Source organism: Mustela nigripes, chromosome 2, assembly GCF_022355385.1.
Source record: "Mustela nigripes isolate SB6536 chromosome 2, MUSNIG.SB6536, whole genome shotgun sequence".
NCBI classification, from domain to species: Eukaryota; Metazoa; Chordata; class Mammalia; order Carnivora; family Mustelidae; genus Mustela; species Mustela nigripes.
This window is the reverse complement of record NC_081558.1, coordinates 85,498,144-85,517,442: the sequence shown is the minus strand read 5'-3', so window position 1 is coordinate 85,517,442 and position 19,299 is coordinate 85,498,144. Positions and strand designations below refer to the sequence as shown.

At 38.3% G+C, this 19,299-nt stretch overlaps 1 protein-coding gene across 1 annotated transcript in view; it reads right to left on the bottom strand.

Moving 5' to 3' along the window:
- Positions 1 to 19,299, bottom strand: part of TBC1D5 (TBC1 domain family member 5) — a 547,758-nt gene that overhangs the window by 128,962 nt on the left and 399,497 nt on the right. Inside the window, exon 14 of the mRNA XM_059390875.1 lies at positions 14,951 to 15,093. Within this exon, the coding sequence (XP_059246858.1) occupies positions 14,951 to 15,093 (143 nt within the window). The remainder of the gene's footprint in view (positions 1 to 14,950; positions 15,094 to 19,299) is intronic.

The window sequence follows — 19,299 nt, the reverse complement described above, 5'->3', positions numbered from 1 at the left end:
CACAAGGTGTTTTATAAACAAAATAGTGGGGATCTGACAGAGTAAGAATTTACTTTTGATCTTTGCAGCATAGTTTTGCTGAACGTGAAAAGCTCATGTGCAGTGCTGTTCCTTCCCTAACATTGACTCCATCAGAGCAGGGCAGTAACACAGGAAACAAAGTGAAGATTATAAAAAGGCCAAGTTTTGGTATTTCCCTATATTTGAAATCAAGCATGTATATGCTTTAGAGACAAAGTACTGAAGCTACACACTTTGAAGAGCGTGTTCTCAGAGAAATGGAAGACAAAGGTGAGTGGCAGGTGGAAAATATACTGGCTCTGGGGTCAGAAGATCTAGGTGAGAATCTTGATCAGATCTAGATTAGAATGCTGGCTAGGCACTCATTATGTGTGTGAACTTAAGCAAGGTGCTGAGCTTCATGGGCTTTCTTTCCTCCACTGATAAAACCATAATGATGCTTACTCTAGCTGCAGGGTTTCTGTAAAGGCAGACCTGATGCAAGGGAGTGTGCTTCCCATCTCGCTTAATTCTTGCTGACTGGCACTCTCGCCGCCCAAAGCGGAGCCGGCCTCTTTTGTCTCTACTTTTAAATGGCACATTACTGTTCTGGAGTTGTCTAAGGGAGCTGGTTTAAACAGTTTCTCCAGTCATAATAAACAAAAACATAATGTAATCAGTAAAGATAGAGGATGCTATTGTTTTGAGAAAGCTTAGAGCAATACGGTTAAATAACTCACGGGTGATTCAAAGTTTACTGTACCTACAACTGTTAACACTTGCAAGTAGAACACTTCATTCAAGTTATTTAATTTTGTATTTAGATATACTTACTTTCCCCAAGGTAACAAAATGAACCAGGAACAGCTAACCAAAGAACACAAAACTAAATGTAGAATTCTTTTTAAAAAATTTCTCTAAAATTAAGAACAGTAATAGCTATCACTTATCAAGCATCTAGAATGGGCCTGGAAACTTGCTATATATTACATAAACACACCATGAGTCCTTCTAATCCCCACTAAAGTAGGTATTATCACCACATTTCAGACAAGGAGATGGCATTACGGAGAGAATGAACTACACATCTGAGGCCACTGAGCTCCTGAAAGGCAGAGAGGGCTAAACAAAGTTCTGCGTAGCTGAAAGCCTCACTCTTGACCACCGTATCCTATGCTTTCTTGTATTCCTACCAGAAAATTCTATGCAAAGGAGGCCAGTTCAGACACGGTGCAGATGGCTTCTGAATGCCAACTATATGTGAGCCATAGAGAAGCCTCTAAGCTACACTGAGAAAAGCCCTCCATATATAAGGCCAGGTAAAATAAATTATTTAGAAATAGGCATGAATTCTTGTACTTAGCTCTTAAATGGCAGAGAAAACAGATAAGCATGAGTCAAAATTAAAGATAGTTAGCTAACAACAACAAAAAAGAAAACTTTAAGGCCTTAACATTATTTATTTTCCCTCTCCACTGAAAACAAAGCTGACATGTAGGTAAGTGTCTTCCAAGGTACCTGGCATGCAGAAGACATGGTTGCCACCGTGACAACTGTCTCTCTAAGCGCCTTCAATTAGAGCAATATCCACTCTCAAAACCTAACACGAATGCACACTCTTCCATAAATAATGGGATGGTCCTGGGGCACCTGGGTGGCTCAGTGGGTTAAAGCCTCTGCCTTCAGCTCAGGTCATGATCCCAGGGTACTGAGATCGAGCCCCGAGTCGGGCTCTCTGCTCAGCGGGAAGCCTGCTTCCCTTCCTCTCTCTGCTTGCCTCTCTGCCTACTTGTGATCTCTGTCTGTCAAATAAATAAAAAATCTTTTTAAAAAATGGGAGGGTCCTTATTTCTCTAGTGGGTTTTGTGCAGAAATATGAGAAATTTAAATTCAATTTTGGAAAGAGAATAATCTCAAGTTCTGCAGAGCTCAATCTTTTTTTCTAGAAAAAAAAAAAAAAACTTAAGGAAAACTTTTGAAAGATTTTCCATAATCAGTACACTTAACGAGTGGTTCAATCTCACAACCCTGAGATCAAGAGTTGCATGCTCTACTGACTGAACCAGCCAGGCAACCCTAGGAAAAAACCTTTAAGAAGTGCTCTTCTTAAAGCTTTACAAGCTTAATACACTTTAAACAGAATTTATTTTAATCAGGTCAAACAACATAAAAGATCTCAAGAATTTGTATTTTTAAAAAATACAGTGTTGTCAATGGAAAGGTAGTAAGCAAGCAAGCATCCAAGTGGAGGACTGCTAGTTGGTAGGGTGTGAGCACAGGACAAAGAACATTGTACTAGTGAAGTCAGCATAACTGCACATTAGCTCCAGAGAGCCAACGGGACTAGGATTAAGCTTGAAACAAATCAGCTACCTATACAGGCTTACGTTCTGTCATCATCTCTGCCTTGTTACCCATTAAGGGAACTAGTGAGAGGATATAGAGCAAAAACCTTTAAGTCTTCTAATGCAAGTTATTACCATTAATGTAGTAACTCTAAGGATAGATCTAGAATCGGGGCCCAAGTTCTATCTCCAAATTATAAAATGTTACAGAAATGAAATCTAAAAAATTTAGCATGTATTAAAATTTAGGAAAGAAATAGTAACATTAAATAATAATAATAAATAATATGACTCATAGTTTTTGCCTCTTATTTTTAAATCAAGTTCTAACCAATTTGGTTATTTTTAACCAAGTGAAAACCATAGGTCAGGTTTTTAACTGTTTGTCAATATGAATACAGACACATGCGTGTGTTGTATTTCACTGCTTAGTTATTTTTAATTCTTGACTCTGAAATACAGACCTGTCAGTAGACAGGGTTGAGGTACAGAAGATATTTAAGAAGTACTGACAATATCTCTTTCTTGTATTCGCTCGGCTAACAGGCATGTATTAAATACCTATTTTGAGCCATGTACTGCTATGACAAGAAGAAAGACCCACTCTCCGCTTTCTCTTCATACTGCAGTGGAAGAGCAGGATCAGACTAACTGCAACCCAGGACAGAGCTGGAACAGTGGAGCATCCAGTGGGCTGTGACAACTGCTCGACTGGGAAGCTGCAAGGTCAGTGAGCATCAGGCAACAAGTGGAAGTAAACGGAGGCAGGATGCTGCGTGGCTCCTGTGGCAGGAGTGCTGAGGAGAAATGGAGACATGGAAGCAGGTGGGAGTCCTGCTTATCCAGAGGGGATGGAGTTTGGATTTCACTCTGTAGCTGCTACTTCTGCTAGAAGACTACGTAATGTGATCCGGTTTGGTGTTAGGAAGATTAATACCAGCACAGGGTGACCAGGGGGAGGGAGGAAGAGGGACAGGATGCAGGGGGCCAGCTGAAATTCTGGTGATACCACAGAGAGGGGAAGATGGATAGTTAAAGTAAGCAAGGGGTTGACGGGTAAAGTGGGCAGAATTGCTGGAAAAATGGATAGGCCTTTATATGCAATTAAATTTGAGATATGTGTGCATATGAGAGAGAAACAGAAAAGCAAAAGCAGACAATAAGAAATTATCAATAAAAATGTTAACAAATTTACATAATAAGGCTACTTAAAGAATATAGCAACTTTTCATTATTTCTCTGTGGAAGTTTAAAACATAGTTCTGATTTTTATGAAAGTTATACATGTACATAGTTTAAAAAAATCCAATCATTCTAGAAGGCTGGTAATGAAAATAGCACTTGCTGTTTCCCACCCCCCCATTTCCCAATCGCCAGCGGCACTTGCTTTCTTTTAGCTGATTAAAAAAAAATTTACCTCCCATATTGTGGAAAAAAAACATGCTAATGTTACTGACTCTGAGCTTAAATGTTGTCTACTGACTTCCCAGTCCAGAAGAAGAAGCTTTAACTCACCTTGAGTACTGACAGCCAACCCTCTGCCAACCTCTACAGCCACACATGTGCTCCTGGTCTCCCTCCCTTGATGCGTTACACCATAATTCTGGTAAGTCAACTTTTAGAGTTTCCATTTTTATAACGAGGCAAATGTTATCTTACACAGTATATGATGACTACTCCTCCTTTTTCCACAGCCTCCTTTCTTTCTTGGAGTTTATAACTGCCATATTTTTCATTTGCCGTGTCTTGTATTGTATTTAATAGGATTTTAGCCTTATATACTCTCCCAGTTAAATACATATATTTTCGAAACTTCAAAAAAAATTTTAGGTCGTTTTAGCCATTTCTTTTTCTCCCTCCCTCTCTCCCCCCTCTTTCATTTTTTTGAGGACATTTCTCAATTTCTCATGAGCTCTCTGGCCTGTTCCCTCCTCCCAGAGATGCCCTTTACCTCTTGCACGTGTTGTATCCTTATTTCCTAGAGTACCTACCTTCTTCTTTCGTGCTTTTACACCCTTGTTCTGATGGAACACATCCTCTAAAAGCTTTATACACAGGACATGAATTTATTGAAAACTTCTCTGTTTGAAAGATTTATTTGACAATTAATGGTTAGGCTAGGTATGGAATTCCAGGCTGGAAATATGTTTCCCTCAGAAAATCAGCAGCTCTGTTCCAGAGTATTTTGGCTTCCAGTTAAAAAGTCTCAAACCATTCTAACTCCCATTCTTCTACGTGACCTATTTCTCTTCTCCCCGCCCCCATCTAAATTCATAGTAATGCACCTTAATTTGCATGTATTTTCATATATAATGGACCCTTTCAATTTAGAAACTCATGTTTTTCTGTTCAATTGGAAATTTCTCTTTAATTGCTTCACTGATGATTTTCTCCCTTCTGTTTTTTGTTTATTCTGTGTTTGTGATTTCTTTCTACTCTCTTTCTCTGTATTAAAAGAAATCTCATTATCTAGATGTTGGATCTCCTGGTCTGGTCCTTTAATTTTCTTTCTTATTTTCTAACTCTGTTTTATGTGCTGCTTCTTGGGATATTTTTTCAATTTTATATTCCAATCATCTTACTTGCATCATATTTTAATTTTCAATTACATTTTTTCTTTTTCTAAGATTTTATTTATTTATTTGAAAGAGAGAGGGAGCAAGTGAGCAAGCTTGCAGGAGCTGCGACAGGGGTGGGATACAAAAGGGAGAAGCGGATTCCCTGCTCAGCAGGGCGTCCAGACACAGGGTTGATCCCAGGACCTGAAGATCATGATCTGAGCTGAAGGCAGACCCTCAACCAAATGAGCCCCCCACGTGCTAACACTTTTTCCTTTGACTTATGTCTTTCCTAGCTCTCTGAGACATTTCCTCCTCCGTGTGTTTTTTCTCCTCACAGTTGTTTTTTCTCCTGGTTGCTTATTGAGATCCCTGCTTTCATTTTGATGCTTCTCTCAAATGTTTGGTGATTTTTTGGTGATCTGCTCATGTCCAAGAATGGGCGAGTCCAAAGGTAACTTGAAGCTTTGTGTGCATCGATGAGTGGGTCTGTTAACTCTAGGGTCTATATGGTCATTCTTGGGTAATCCCTGAGCCTCCATTTTTAGGCCTTTTCTCTTGGGCTCACTGGGTTCCCCCAGAGAAGAATCTCCCAAATTTCTTCTAGAGGGGAGCAGTCTAGTTCTAGTGTTTGGGAATACTAAAGATGGTAAAAGAACACTGGTGGGCTCCATGTTCACTGAAACTCCCCAGGTCCCTAGTCCAGACATCCATTTTACCACCTCTAGGATAAATCCTTGACGTACTGGTCAGAGATCCGAGTAAGGCTGGAAACCTGAGTATGTAACAGCTTCTTAAATACACTTTCGACCAGTTCTTGTTTTTCAGTCTTAACTTTTTCCCTCCCCCTACCAATTTCCATGTGATACCTAGCACTGCCAATTTCTATGCTTTTAGGCATTTTATAGGTTATTTCTTGGCTTTCTCCATTATCAATTTTGTATTTAGCTTTCTTGGATCTGCTAAGTCAGTTATCACTCACCCATCTGCTTTCCTACTTCCAAAAAACTCTGTAATCTCCTTCCTAATTCTCTGTGTCCTGTGTGTTTATGCTATTTAATGGGGTTTCAGGAGCAACAGGGGTAAATGCAGGAGCTCAATATAACACATCATATATGATATCCTTAATCACTTCTTCAATAACATTTCTACTCAGCTCTGGGCAGGTGAACTGACAGGGAAGAAGAATCTAGGTGAGGTGAGGGAGTAACTGAGTGGGGAAAGCCGAGGAAAAAGTTAAAAAGGAGAGAGGGTGAGACCTGGGTGAGAAAGCTGGGGAAGTCAGTAGTCAGGGAGACCAAGATTATCATCACCTTTTCTCTACTCATCAGAGAGAATGACTGTAGTCAACTTGCAGGACTCTTCACATTGTGTTCTGACAGATAGATGGACATGGAATCTTGAATATTTCTGAGTAAGATTCCAGTGATGCACGTAATGTTGCTGGCTTTTGCCCACAGATGGTATCCTGGAGTTCCTGAATCCATCTATTGTACTGAGCTCCTCAAATTTACCATATTTTCCAGCAATCATGCTCCCTGGTATTTATGCATATGAAATGAAAACTTATGTCCACACAAAAACTTGCACAGTGATATTTGCAGTGGCCTTATTCATAGTTGCCAAAAGTTGGAAGAAACTAAGATGTCCTTTAGTAGGTGAGTGGGTAAATAAACTGTGGTACATCCAGACAATGGAATATTATTCGGTGCTAAGAAGAAATGGGCCATCAAGCCATGAAAAGACATGGAGGAAACTTAAATGCATATTACTAAGTGAAATAAGCTAATCTAAAAAGGCTACATACTGTATGATTCCAACTATATTGTATTCTGGAAAAGGTAAAATTATAAAGACAATAAAAAAATCAGTGGTTGTCATGGGTTACGGGGATGAACAGGCAGAGCAGAGAACATTTTTACAGCAGGGAAACTACACAGATCTTACTATAATGAAGGATAGATGTTGCTATACGTTTTGCCCAAATCCATAGAAGGTACAAATTATATTGTAAACTAGGGACTTTAAGTGATAATGATGTGTCACTGTAGGCTCAATTATAACAAATGTACTACTGTAGTGAGGGAAGTTGATAGTGGTGTAGGCTGTGTGTATGTGGTGGTAGGGGTACCTGGGAATTCTGTACTTTCAATTCCACTTTGCTGCAAACCTAAAACTTCTTTAAAAAGAAAGGCCTATGTTTTTAAAAATCTAACCACAAAAAAAAGCACTATTATGATGTATCAGCCTAACTTAGTGAAATTTTAAAAGATTTTTAAATTAAAATATAAATATAAATGGCATTTGTAATTAAAGGATTATATTAATATCCATATCTGCGATGGTCAGAAAATGAGTGGCAACATTTAATGTCTGGGAAGGAAGAGAGCTGGCAGTCAGGAAGTGCTTAAATACTCCTTTATAAACAAGACCACCAAATTGTGCTTTGATAAAAACTCTGTAATACACTACTATGAGCCTTTGTTTCTTAGTCCCTGAGGTTGGGTAAAGCTTTTCCAGGAAAGACAAATAAATTCGACTTGTAGTTGAAATAAACAGTATAATGTTGAACATGCTCTTAATGAGAAAATAGAGAAATAGAAATTCTGGGGTAGGACAGATGGAAACACTGGCAGAGAGACAGGTATAGGCTGAGGAGTTTAAGCAGAGATCTAAAGCAAAATGAAAAGGAACGATGTTTGTAAGCCATGAAGAAGATACAACTTCCACACAAAGCCAGGCCAAGAGATGGCTAAAGACGACCCTGGAGAAAACCCAGGAAAATGACAGGGTTGTGACATGTTCATGCTGGCTGAAAACACAAGGTAAGAAGTGGGCAGAAGGGCCAAGAAGAAAAGTTTTCCACTTACCAAGTGTTCAGAGAGAGTGTATGTTAAAAGATACCATAAACATTTAAGAGATACTTTCTTTTTTTTAAATTTTTAATCTTTTTTATTATGTTCAGCAAGTCAACATATAGTATATCATTAGTTTTTGATGTAACGTTTGATGATTCGTTAGTTGCACATGACACCCAGTGCTCACCACAAACATGTGCCCTACTTAAAACCCATCATTCTGTTACCACAATTCCTACCCCCCACCCACAGAAACCCTCAGTTTGTTTCCCTGGGTCCAGAGTCTCTCACGGTTTGTCACCCTCATGGGGAAAAGGAGAGAAAACTAAAGGGGAAGAAATCAGTAAGAGATACTTTCTAATTAGGAAGATCTACTGTTAAATGAAGTTGACTATATTGTTTTAGTTATTGTAAATCAGGTAAATGTTTTTCTTAGGCACTCATCAAAAAAAATTAAATCAATAGAAAAAGAGATATGAAAAATCTGATGCTAAAAAGTAGACAATGCTTGCTTCAAATAAGCCATGTCAAAAAGTGTATTTAAAAAAAAAAAAACAAAAAACTACTCTTTTGAGTTCTTATTCTAAAAGCTTCTTGGCACCTTTCTTCTCAGCAGTTACTGCCCACATATCCATGCCACCTCCCCAGTCCAGGCCTTTAGGCTACCCTTCCATCTGAGACCACCCCAAAAACTGAGCACATAAAGAGCACCAGATGCTTTGAGGTTTAGGGAAGAACTGTAATACATGTGGTTCTGGTTCCGAAGAGCTAGCAATCTGTTTTAGAAGGTAGGACTAACGTGCAATAAGGAACAGCGTAAGACAGAGTATAATTAAATGCTATACTGCATTGTATTGATTAAAATCTTCTAGGAATACAAAAGTGAGAAATCGATGTGGGCTAGAATAGTTGGGGAAGGTTTGGGAAAAAGCTGCCTTGTCCTAGCCCTGAAAATAGAAGTACAATTTAGGTAAGTAGTGCCAGGGGAAAGAGAGAACCACATGAATGACTTTATTAAGGCCGTAAAAACAATACTGTGATGAGAGTATGGCTATTAATAAACTATTATAGGAGTAATGGTTCATGAGTAGACTTCCTTATCTCCTAACCTTTATTAGAGTATATAAGCTTCATCCATACAATCCAGCAAAGAATCAAAAACCACTTCTTATAACACATAAGAAAATAAACTTGTTATGGTTTGATTAAAATGTTTGGGAATAATTCTATTTCGAAATGGATCCTATGTAATTTTAGTAAAGCAAAAGTTTCATTCAAAGAATAGCCATTTGACCATTACTTCAATGGTTAAATTTTAAAATCTGTATAATGTTCATATCATTTTTCCCAATGTGCAATTTTACTTTTTACTAAAAATCAAGGTAGGGCTTGAGGAACAGAAAAGGTAATATGAGAACCAGCCTGCCTGCCACTAGCCCTATGGCCTCCATCCGGCTTCCTAACATCCAAATATGGCAGCTGGGTTCAAACTCTGAAGCTTCGTGAAGAAATCTATTAAGTGGTTGAATACTGTACTTGCCTGACTAACTGGATTACTTTTAAAGTGAATGAAAGCTTTGTTCCAGGTACAGAAAGAACACGATAAGGGTACTTTTGTTAAAAATTAAGTGTGAGATGCCAAGGGCAGTGAAAGGGGCAGAACAAGAACAAAGTGGGGACGGGAATAGGACACAAGGACCCAGCTCCACAGACCAACTGTGACCGTTTTAAATCACTTAACTGCCAAGGGCACTGTATTAGTTTGCTAGAGCTGCTGTAACCTAGCGCCTAAAAACTGGACAGTTTAAAACCAGGGACATTTATTGTCCAACTGTTGTGGAGGATACAAGTCTGAAATCCAGGTGCTGACAGGGCCATGCTCTCTCTCTCAGACCTGCAGGGAAGAATCCTCGTCACTTCCCACTTCCAGTGCTGGCTCGTTCCTTCACAGGCTCAGAGAGAGGACTTGTTCTCCGCTTTCTCCTCGCATGTGGTGACAGCTAAAAAACCTTGGTGTTCCTCACTCCAATCTGTCCCTCCATCTTCATATGGCATTATTCTCCCTGTGCGTCTTCACATCAGCTTCCCTCCGTGCACATCTGTGCCCAGATATGCTCCTTTATGTAAGGACACTAGTTGTATTGCATTAGGGTGCCTGTCCTACTCCAATATGACTCATCTTGACTAATTATATCTGCAACAACCTATTTCCAAAGGGGTCATAGTCTGAGGTACTAGGGATTAGGACTTCAGCATATCTTCACACCTCCTCAGTGCCTGTAAAATCAGGATTTTAGACTAGATGCAGTTGGCCATTTTTCAGGTTATATAGCCCTTTGAGAAGAGGATGTAAAGTATATACCCTCGGCCCTGGGAAATGCACATGTACACGATATTTTGCACAGTATCAGCATGATCACTGGCCCTTTGAACCCCTACACTGAACGCCTAGGAGGATGTGGTCACTGAAGGAAGGCTCTTTTAGTTTCCCCAAGCACGTCATTCTTTGAGCTATAAATATATCACCTATATATATATATACATATATCACTCTCTGAGCTATAAATATATCACCTATAAATATATCGGCTTGAAGAGAATACATGTAATGCCCAGAGCCTCACACAGTGGTGTTCAGTTAGACTTTTTTGAATGAATGGGCTTGAAGCTACTACATGTAATAAATATCACCACTCTGGATGCTCTAGGCAGGGCACCATGATTCAGAATCCACTGAGATGGAGGAAAAACTTGACACTAAAGTTCTAACTGGAACACTGAGGCTGGCAAACTGTCCATCTTCTTCTTGTCTTTGACCATGGCCTAAAATGTAAGCTCGTTTACTAGTCCTATCCTCCCATGCATTTGACCCAATCCTGTTCAGTGTCCTCCTCTTGCTACTCCTCCCCCTCTCCATCTTTTCCTCTGGGGAGTAATGCCTGTGCCTCTGGGCCCAGCCTTCCTGGAGTTACCACTGCCTGGGCAACCTCCAGCAGGGGGGCAGAGGATGCCACCTTGCTACCATGATTCTTGGTCAAGTGTCCACAGAGGACCAAACAAAAATCCAAGCTGCCTCACGATATCTTGATCTCCTCAATGACTTACTTTCCCCTAAACTAACTTTGACTGTTCTGGCCATACCCAGAACTGCTCCATGTCCTCTTGTTTGACCACACCTCTGGTGCTTTTCAGTCTCATACCCTATTTCAAATCCCTTCACACTCTGATTTCCCCCATCGTCTTTTCCTGGCCATGCCTTCCTCCCCCACCCATCCCAAACCACCCTCATAAAATGCACTCAACACCCTCCATCCTTCTGCTTCCCTTCAGTTCTACCTAATCATTTGGACCTGGGCATCGCTTGGAGCCTAGATCATGAGCTGCTTTCTTTGTATCTTGCCTGGACTGCTGAGCATGCCTTGGAAAATCATAACGTTAAGTCCTGGTGCTGTTGCCCACTGTTTGTCTCTGCAGAATAGGATCTTCAACAGTTAGACCACCCTGTCCTAGTCCATGGTCAACCATCTCTCCCACACTTCCCAGGTAATTCCCCTAAAACTCCTAAAACCCTACTATGCCTCACAAGCAAGGACAACCTTGCTTCCTCCTTTATCAGACATGGGATTCCTCCATTTCCCATCCTGTCTACCTGTAAACTAGTGTATTTCTGAAACCTGCCTATTACATTCTTCCTCGATCAGCACCAGTTTTTATTCCTGCTCCCCAGCCAGTCTGCCACAGGATTCCTGACTTCATTCCACTGTCTCTAAGCCCTTATTTCTTCAATTATTTCACTTAAAAAATATTTGTCAAGATCGCTATGTACTGGGCCCTGTTCTGGATGCCAGGATATAGCAAGGAAACCAAGACAGACAAAATCTGGTCTCTTGATGTGGGATAGAGGAGTGGGTGTGAACAACAATAAACAAGTAAAAAACCACAAGTAAACAGGATAATTTATCTTTTCTTAGATCTCATCAATGGGGCAGGGAAAAACTAGTACTGATCCTTTATAGAACTTAAGACTGATTGAAAAGTAAACCCTTGGTTGGTTCTCCCCCACCTCCAGTGTACCCTGATCTCATCCTAAAGACACCCATCCACCCTTCCTTGCCTCTGCACTGATCCCTAGTTACATCTTTCTTCTCCTTTGCTCCGCTTTCTTTAAAGATTATTCTACACATGCTATCCCCACATTTTTTTCCTTTTCATTTAATTGACTTTTTAGTTGAAACTGTAATTTATACAGAAGACAAGAGGAATGACAACAAAACTGTAGGAAAAGCTATTATACTTAACCGTCCAGTCACTTCTCAACCCATCATAATCCAGCCTCTGCTTTACCACTCCACTAAACCATTCTGGCAAAGGTATTTGATGACTGTCCCTCCAGAGGGCCAAGTCTGAATGGGCATTTCCTGCCTGACCTTTTTATACCTCAGTATTCCCAACCCACATGACTTCCCTTGGCTCAGATAACACAGTCCTGTGAGGTTACAACACAAGCCCTTCCTTCTCTGGTGCCTTAAACACTGAGGTCAACTTCAGAGTTCCATCTTTGCCCATCTTTTTCTGTAAGCACCTGCCTTAGGTAGGCTGAGTGTGTAATTCTTATCATCCTAATAGGATGCTTTTGAGAGTGAAGGAGGGAGGGAAGATTAGTAATTACCACTCTTGACTAGCAGGTGTAAATCAAGACTGCCCCAAACAAATCAGGATATATGGTTACCCTATTCTTAGGGGTCACATCTACTATTATGGTTTTAACTAACACATACCTATTAACCATTTGCAAAACTGAATCTGTAGCCCTGACTGTGACATTGAGCTTTATTTTCCAAATCTTCAGGTTGTGATTTCTCATAGATCTCAAGTTCAGTAGGGCCAAAACATAATCATTTCCATTCCTAAAACCTGCTAATCCTTTCATTTCCTATCCAAGTTATGCATATTACCTAGCCACTCAACTCTCTAAGCTGGATATCATTTTAGACTTCCTGTTCTCCCTCACCCATCATATTTATGCACCAAGACGTACTGACTTTGGTTTTGAGGATTTCTCTAATCTACAGTTTTCCCCTTGGACTTCTGTCTTACCTTTTATCTTACTTCCTTACTCTACTCTTGTCTCCCTTAAGTCTGTTTTCCACAGGGCCACCAGAGTGATCTAACACTGACTGTACTTTTGCTGTGAACCTTTCAAGAGCTTCCTATTACTCATCGGATAAAGATATCTATAATGATCCTATCCCTGTTCACTTTCTTTGGTCTCATAACCTGTTGGTCTCCCTTTGCACTCTAATACCAAATGCCTATATACACATATAGGCAACGCGGGGCTCGATCTCAAGACCCTGAGATCATGACCTGAGCTGAACGCAGACGCTCAACCAACTGAGCCACCCAGGTGCCCCTCACTGCCTCTCCTTTAAATTTTCCTATTACCTATCCATACCTCAACCACAGCACTGGATATATTAGTTTACAATTGATTATGTCACTCTTTCCTACTATTGAAAAACTTCTTGAGCATAGGGGCAATGGCCCTTAATATTTAATAATCATCCTATTTTTAGGAGCTCTCATCCATGGTTCTGGATTCGACCAGGCAAATTAAAATAAACTAGTCTAAATATTGAAATGAATACACAACTTCATTATCCTTGCATTTGTCCACATCTGCCCATAGATTCTATAACATCAATAGATGGACTGAAAATGTGTAAGGTCTTCAGTTACCAAAAATTTGCCTGTTTTACAAAATTAATGAAATCTTAGCATAGGAAACAGGATTAAATTTTAAAAAGATATCTAGTTGTGATATACCAAAGTTAAGAAAAGAGCAAATACTCCATTGTTTAAGATTAAAGAAAATCAGAATACATTTCAACAGTTGTTTGAATTGGAAAATATTGTGGAAAGATTATCTTAAACCCCTTTTATAATAAAAGAGGCTACTCATTCCTTTTGGGTTTTTTTTATTATTTACATTAAAAATTCATTACTACTTTAAAATGAGAGCTTAGTATCGAATATTCTAAAATCTAGTATCCATCAAATCTACCCAAACATCTTTCTCTACTTTCCAGATGTTAGTTCTTATGATTTCCATGTTCTTATATGATTAGCTCTGACTTAGAAAGAAGGAAGTTTTCACTTAGTCTGTCAAAACCCAAACTATTTGACCTTCGAGGCACAGAAAAAAACCACAATTTTTGGATAAAATGTGGTGCTCCTGTCACTTGTTCATTCAAGTAATTTTGAGGGCATTAAAAAAGTATAATCTAAAATTTTAAAGAATATTATTAGCGTCACCAGAGGCACAACAAGAGCATCTGGTGCCACTGGTATTCAGTGAACAAATAAAGAGAACCACACAGCAGTGAAACAGTCAAGATTATGAATGATTCCAAACAGTTTATGTTCTGACAAAGTCCTACTCCTAAGAGTTTTTTTTTCTTATTCCCTATTTAATCATCACTTTGTGCAATCTTCCTAACTATATTTTGGCTTACAAATCTTGTTTTGTGGACAGATTATTTTTTTGAGAAGGAAAACAATTTGAGGTATTTCGAAATTTTAAAACATGCTCTGGTATTTTCTTCGAGCTGAAGATTATCAGGGTACTCCAGACAGGCACCGGCTTCCCAGCTATGGCAAGCGTCCTAAGGTAGATCTCAGGAGATAGGAATACGTCTACCATTTGGCAATCTACTGAGAAATACATTTGGCCAAAATATAACTGAGAAGAAGTTAAAATATCTTTAAATGTAATATTTATTTTTTATTGGCAAGTTGCTGATACTATAAAAATAGCTCCAATCTCTTGATAAATATCTTTGAATACTCCCTACCTGTCAGAAGGTGGAGCTCTAAACATATCTGAAATGCGGGCTTTTTATTTGTGCATTTCACAAATGTGTGTAATGAGGAGATTAAAGCAGGAGTAAAGTCTTTAGAAAAATGGCTCTGAAGAATAGTCTAATTCTCTCAGGACAAAATCACCCACATCTCCCAATAGGTACATAGTTAACTAACAAAAAAGATATTAATATGCTCAATATATTACCTACTATAAAAATGCAGGTACAGTAATTCAGAATAAAAGAACAAGTATATTTAAAAGATAAAATACATTAAAAAAATTAGGACCACCAACTTGGATGTAGGCAAGGTCATTAACACTTACGAGCATCTCGGATGTAGAGTAACATGGCTATGAAGATATAATCAACTAAACTCAGGCTGAGGCCATCTGCAAACAAGGCATCCCAGACCACCAGAAGATCCTGCAGGGGGAACTCTCGTCCAAACAGTAGCCGGACCCATCGTCTGGAAAGAAACAACACCAAAATTCAGAAATGTGTACTTCTGGAAGTAATATAAAGAGGAATCATTTTCTTCTATACTTGTGAAAAAAATGGTAATTTTTAATTGATCACACAAGGCAAATACTATATATCAAATATATAATACAGTAAAATCCAAGTTTTAAGCTTTCAGATGAATTTTGTAATTTTATAACTGGGCCACAATCGTTGAAGTTTATTTCTATACATATAAAACACTACCATGATATTTTAAAAGGTAGAAATCTTTCATATTTAATACAAATCCTAAATCTCAAAAGGCAAAGAGGAAAATGAATGCAGAGTGGTTTGACAGTTGCCTCATAGGTAAGGTTAGGAATTTTAAAAAAATAGAATTTTCTAAAATTTTATGATCACTACTGATTTGGGGGGTGGTGTTGCAAATAATTGTACAGCAATTAACTATAACCAAGTAGAAACCTGCATTCGCACATTTCACTCTTATTTTAAGGTAAATATTTTAAAATGTGGTTAAAAAAGCAAAAATATATACATTGTCAGGCACAGACAGCTATTTCAAATGAAACAAATAGCAATACTTTAACTTTAGAATAGATACACCTTATTAGTGAGGTTATCTTTTTAGGGCTGTTTATAGAAGAGTCACTTCTATGGCCAGGAAAATGAGTATCTGTGCTGTAAGCACATCTGGGTAGCTTATAAGAATACTGAACAAGATCTGCATATAATTATACATCATAAACAGCTATACTTCAAACTTTCAACAAACCCTAAGCTACTCATAAATAATTCTTGGAAGAAAATAAAAATAATTCACTTTGATATCCATTTTTTATCCACTTACATCTAATTGTATATAACATGGCTACAATTTCCTTACACAAACCTTTCTACAGGAATTTCAGCTAGAATTCTATGTGGTTCTGGCATATAACAAAGAATAAAAAATTCTAAATTTCTAGTATACTAAGTAGCACAGAAGAGAGGGAATTCTTGAAAAAAATTAGTTAAAACAGATTACCTCTTCACAAAATTAGAAACCAAATATAACCATCTGTGGGGTTAAAGTGAGCACCAACCACCCCCCCCACCCCTGCCCTGAATTAAAATACTTTCTTCAGGGAGTATCATATTTAAGGAGAAATCAAAGCTGTGATAATATAGTGTAGAATTACACAAATGTATCACAGTTATTAGGAACCACATACCATACAATTGAATACTAAAATTCTTTCATTCACATTATCAAATTAATCAATAGAATAATTAAACTCTATTTTCAATTACATCTTAAATTATGAAACTCAATTTTTCAGGAAAAAGATTGAATGCCTAAGTAACATTTATCTTTTTAAAAATGTTACAGTATCATTTACAATTTTTATTTATCTTTTAATTCTTATTCTACTTCCACTATGAGAGGTGACTAAAATAAATTATTTTTTTGGTCTAATATTGCCTGCAGTTAGGTAATTCAGGGAAAAACATTCTTTCTCCACACATTTTTAATTCTTTCAAATTACAAATGCCAATATTTACTATTCTAAGCACCAAAATATCTCTAAATTACATAGGATGTTCTTAATGACAGAATTAACTGGTCTTGCAAGGAGTATCAGGGGAAGCACAGAACGGGCAAATCCAAAAGTAGCTGGATTAAACCATTTTAGGCATCTGTTTAAAGAAACTTTAAACTTATAATTGTATCTGCATTTTTAAATGACTAGAACAGATGTGGTCATTTACAGTTATTCAACTGATTCAACTGGAAGAAAAATTCATCAAAAAAATTACATTTAAAATATAACATGCTGACTGTGGTTGGTAACACTGTATTATTGATAATTGAAATTTGCCAAGAGAACTAAAATATTCCCACCATAAATGAATGAATGAATGAAAGAATGAATAAAGAAAATGTGTGAGGTGATGTATATTATATGCTAATTAAGATGGGAGGAATCCTTTCACAACGGATACATACAGCAAATCATTACAATGTACACTTTTAAATAGCTCACAATTTTATGTCAATTATATTTCAATAAGCTGAAAAGTAATATAATTAAGAATTATCTTGGCTGGGGCGCCTGGGTGGCTTAGTGGGTTAAATGTCTGTTCTTTGGCTCAGGTCACAATTCCAGGGTCCTGGGTTCGAGTGCCATGTCCAGCTCCCTGCTTAGTGGGGAGTCTGCTTCTCCCTCTCCCTCTGCTCCTCCCTCCAGCTTGTTCTCTCTCTCCCCATCCCCCAAATAAATAAATAAAATCTTTTAAAAAAAGAATTATCTTGGTTTAGTGGACAGGCAAATTTTGGCAGTTTCAAAATAGAAAATTCTGACATTTAACTGATCCTTCTGGTTCAAATTTGGATGTCAGTACAAAATTGAAGAATTACACCTATATAATGGTAGCTACACACTTGACGTGAGCATAGCATAATGTGTAAACTTGTTGAATCACTATGTTGTCCATCTGAAACTAATGTAGCATTGTGTCAACTAAACTCAAAGAATTACAACAACCAAAAAAAAAAAAAAAAAAAAGAATCATACTTATAAATTGTACTGTGCCTTGAACTCACTCCTTTCATTCTTGGAGGTTATTTTAATACTTTCCTTATTTGAATAAGCCCACTTACGTAACTAAGGCTGGTGTTTCCTGAAGGACATTATTTTTGCTTATCTTTCTTATGTGTGGGAGGAAAATTTTGTTTTTCCTGCTATCTCTCATTAAAAGGAAAATGACTTTTGAAAAAAGTTGACGTCTCTCATGCTAAAATAGATATCATTTAGCAAAAACAAACAAACAAACAAACAAACAAAGAACTAAAAACCCCTGATGGTCTGATATTCTCCACAGAGAATACAATACCATCTCTTTGCCCCTTGCTTAAAGCTCCAAGTCCTGTTGTTTTTTTTTTTTTTTTTTTTTCTAAGATTTTATTTATTTATTTGACAGATCACAAGCAGGCAGAGAGGCAGGCAGAGAGAGAGAGAGAGAAGGAAGCAGGCTCCCCGCTGAGCAGAGAGCCTGATGCGGGGCTCGATCCCAGGACCCTGGGATCATGACCCAAGCCGAAGGCAGTGGCTTAACCCACTGAGCCAAATCACAGCTTTGGTTTCATCAGTGCTAGAAAGAAAGACAGAAAGAAAGAACGAAAGAAAAACAAAGAAAGAGGGAGGGAGGGAGGGAAAGGAAGGAAGAGAGAGAGAAAGAGAGAGGAGAGGAAGGAAGGAAAGAATGGAAAGAGGAAGAAAGAAAGAGGGAAAGAGAGAGGAAAGAAAGGGCGAGAGAGGGGGAAAAAGGAGAGAGAAGGAGGGAGGGAAGGAAAGAAGGAAGGAAAGGAGAGAGATGGAGGGAGAGAGGGGGAAAGAAGGGAGAGAGAGAGAAAAAAAGAGAGAGAGAGAGAAAGGAAGGGAGGGGGAAGAAGGAAAGAAGAAAATACCCCTCTCCTTTTAAAGAAATTATTTGTTTCCTGTTATTTCTGTAACAAAATGCCCCGTTACTGCTCAAAGTCATGCAACTTTCCTGCTGCTTGGGGTTTTGTTAGCTTAGCTTCAAAAATGACCCCATAGATACCTACCTACGTGCAGCAATCTCCACTGCAGCACTGTCAAGAGGGAGAACTGCAAATATATTGTCATCTACATTGAATAAAACATATCATCAAAACTACACACGACGTAAGTCCTCAGTACTTTTATATTTAATATGTAATCTATGATGTGCTGCTTTATAAATGTTTCACATTGCTTTATTTTCGAAGTTTCACCTTGTCAAGTACCTGCTAAATAATTCCAGGGCAAAAACCAAATTCTGTGTGTGTGTGTGTGTGTTTGTGTGTGTGTGTGTGAGAGAGAGAGAGACAGAGAGACAGAGACACAGAGAGACAGATGAAGAGAGACAGGAGACAGAAAAAGAGAACTATCCAGAAAGTTCTTTGTAAAGAGCTCTGTACACTTTGCTGAGTGCTCTATGTGTTTACCAAGGTCTTCATAAACTCACTGTGAAGCCACCTGTCATGTTACCGAGAGGCAAAGGTGTAGCTAAATTGAAAATACAGGCAGTGATCTTGTTAGAGGCAACATAAAAATAATTCAGGAAGTGGAAAAAAAAAAAACCCAGAAACACATAAGGAAAAAAATTTATTATTAGATGCTTGGCATGTTCCTTTTATATAAGACTGTTATACATGCAAGGGTATAAA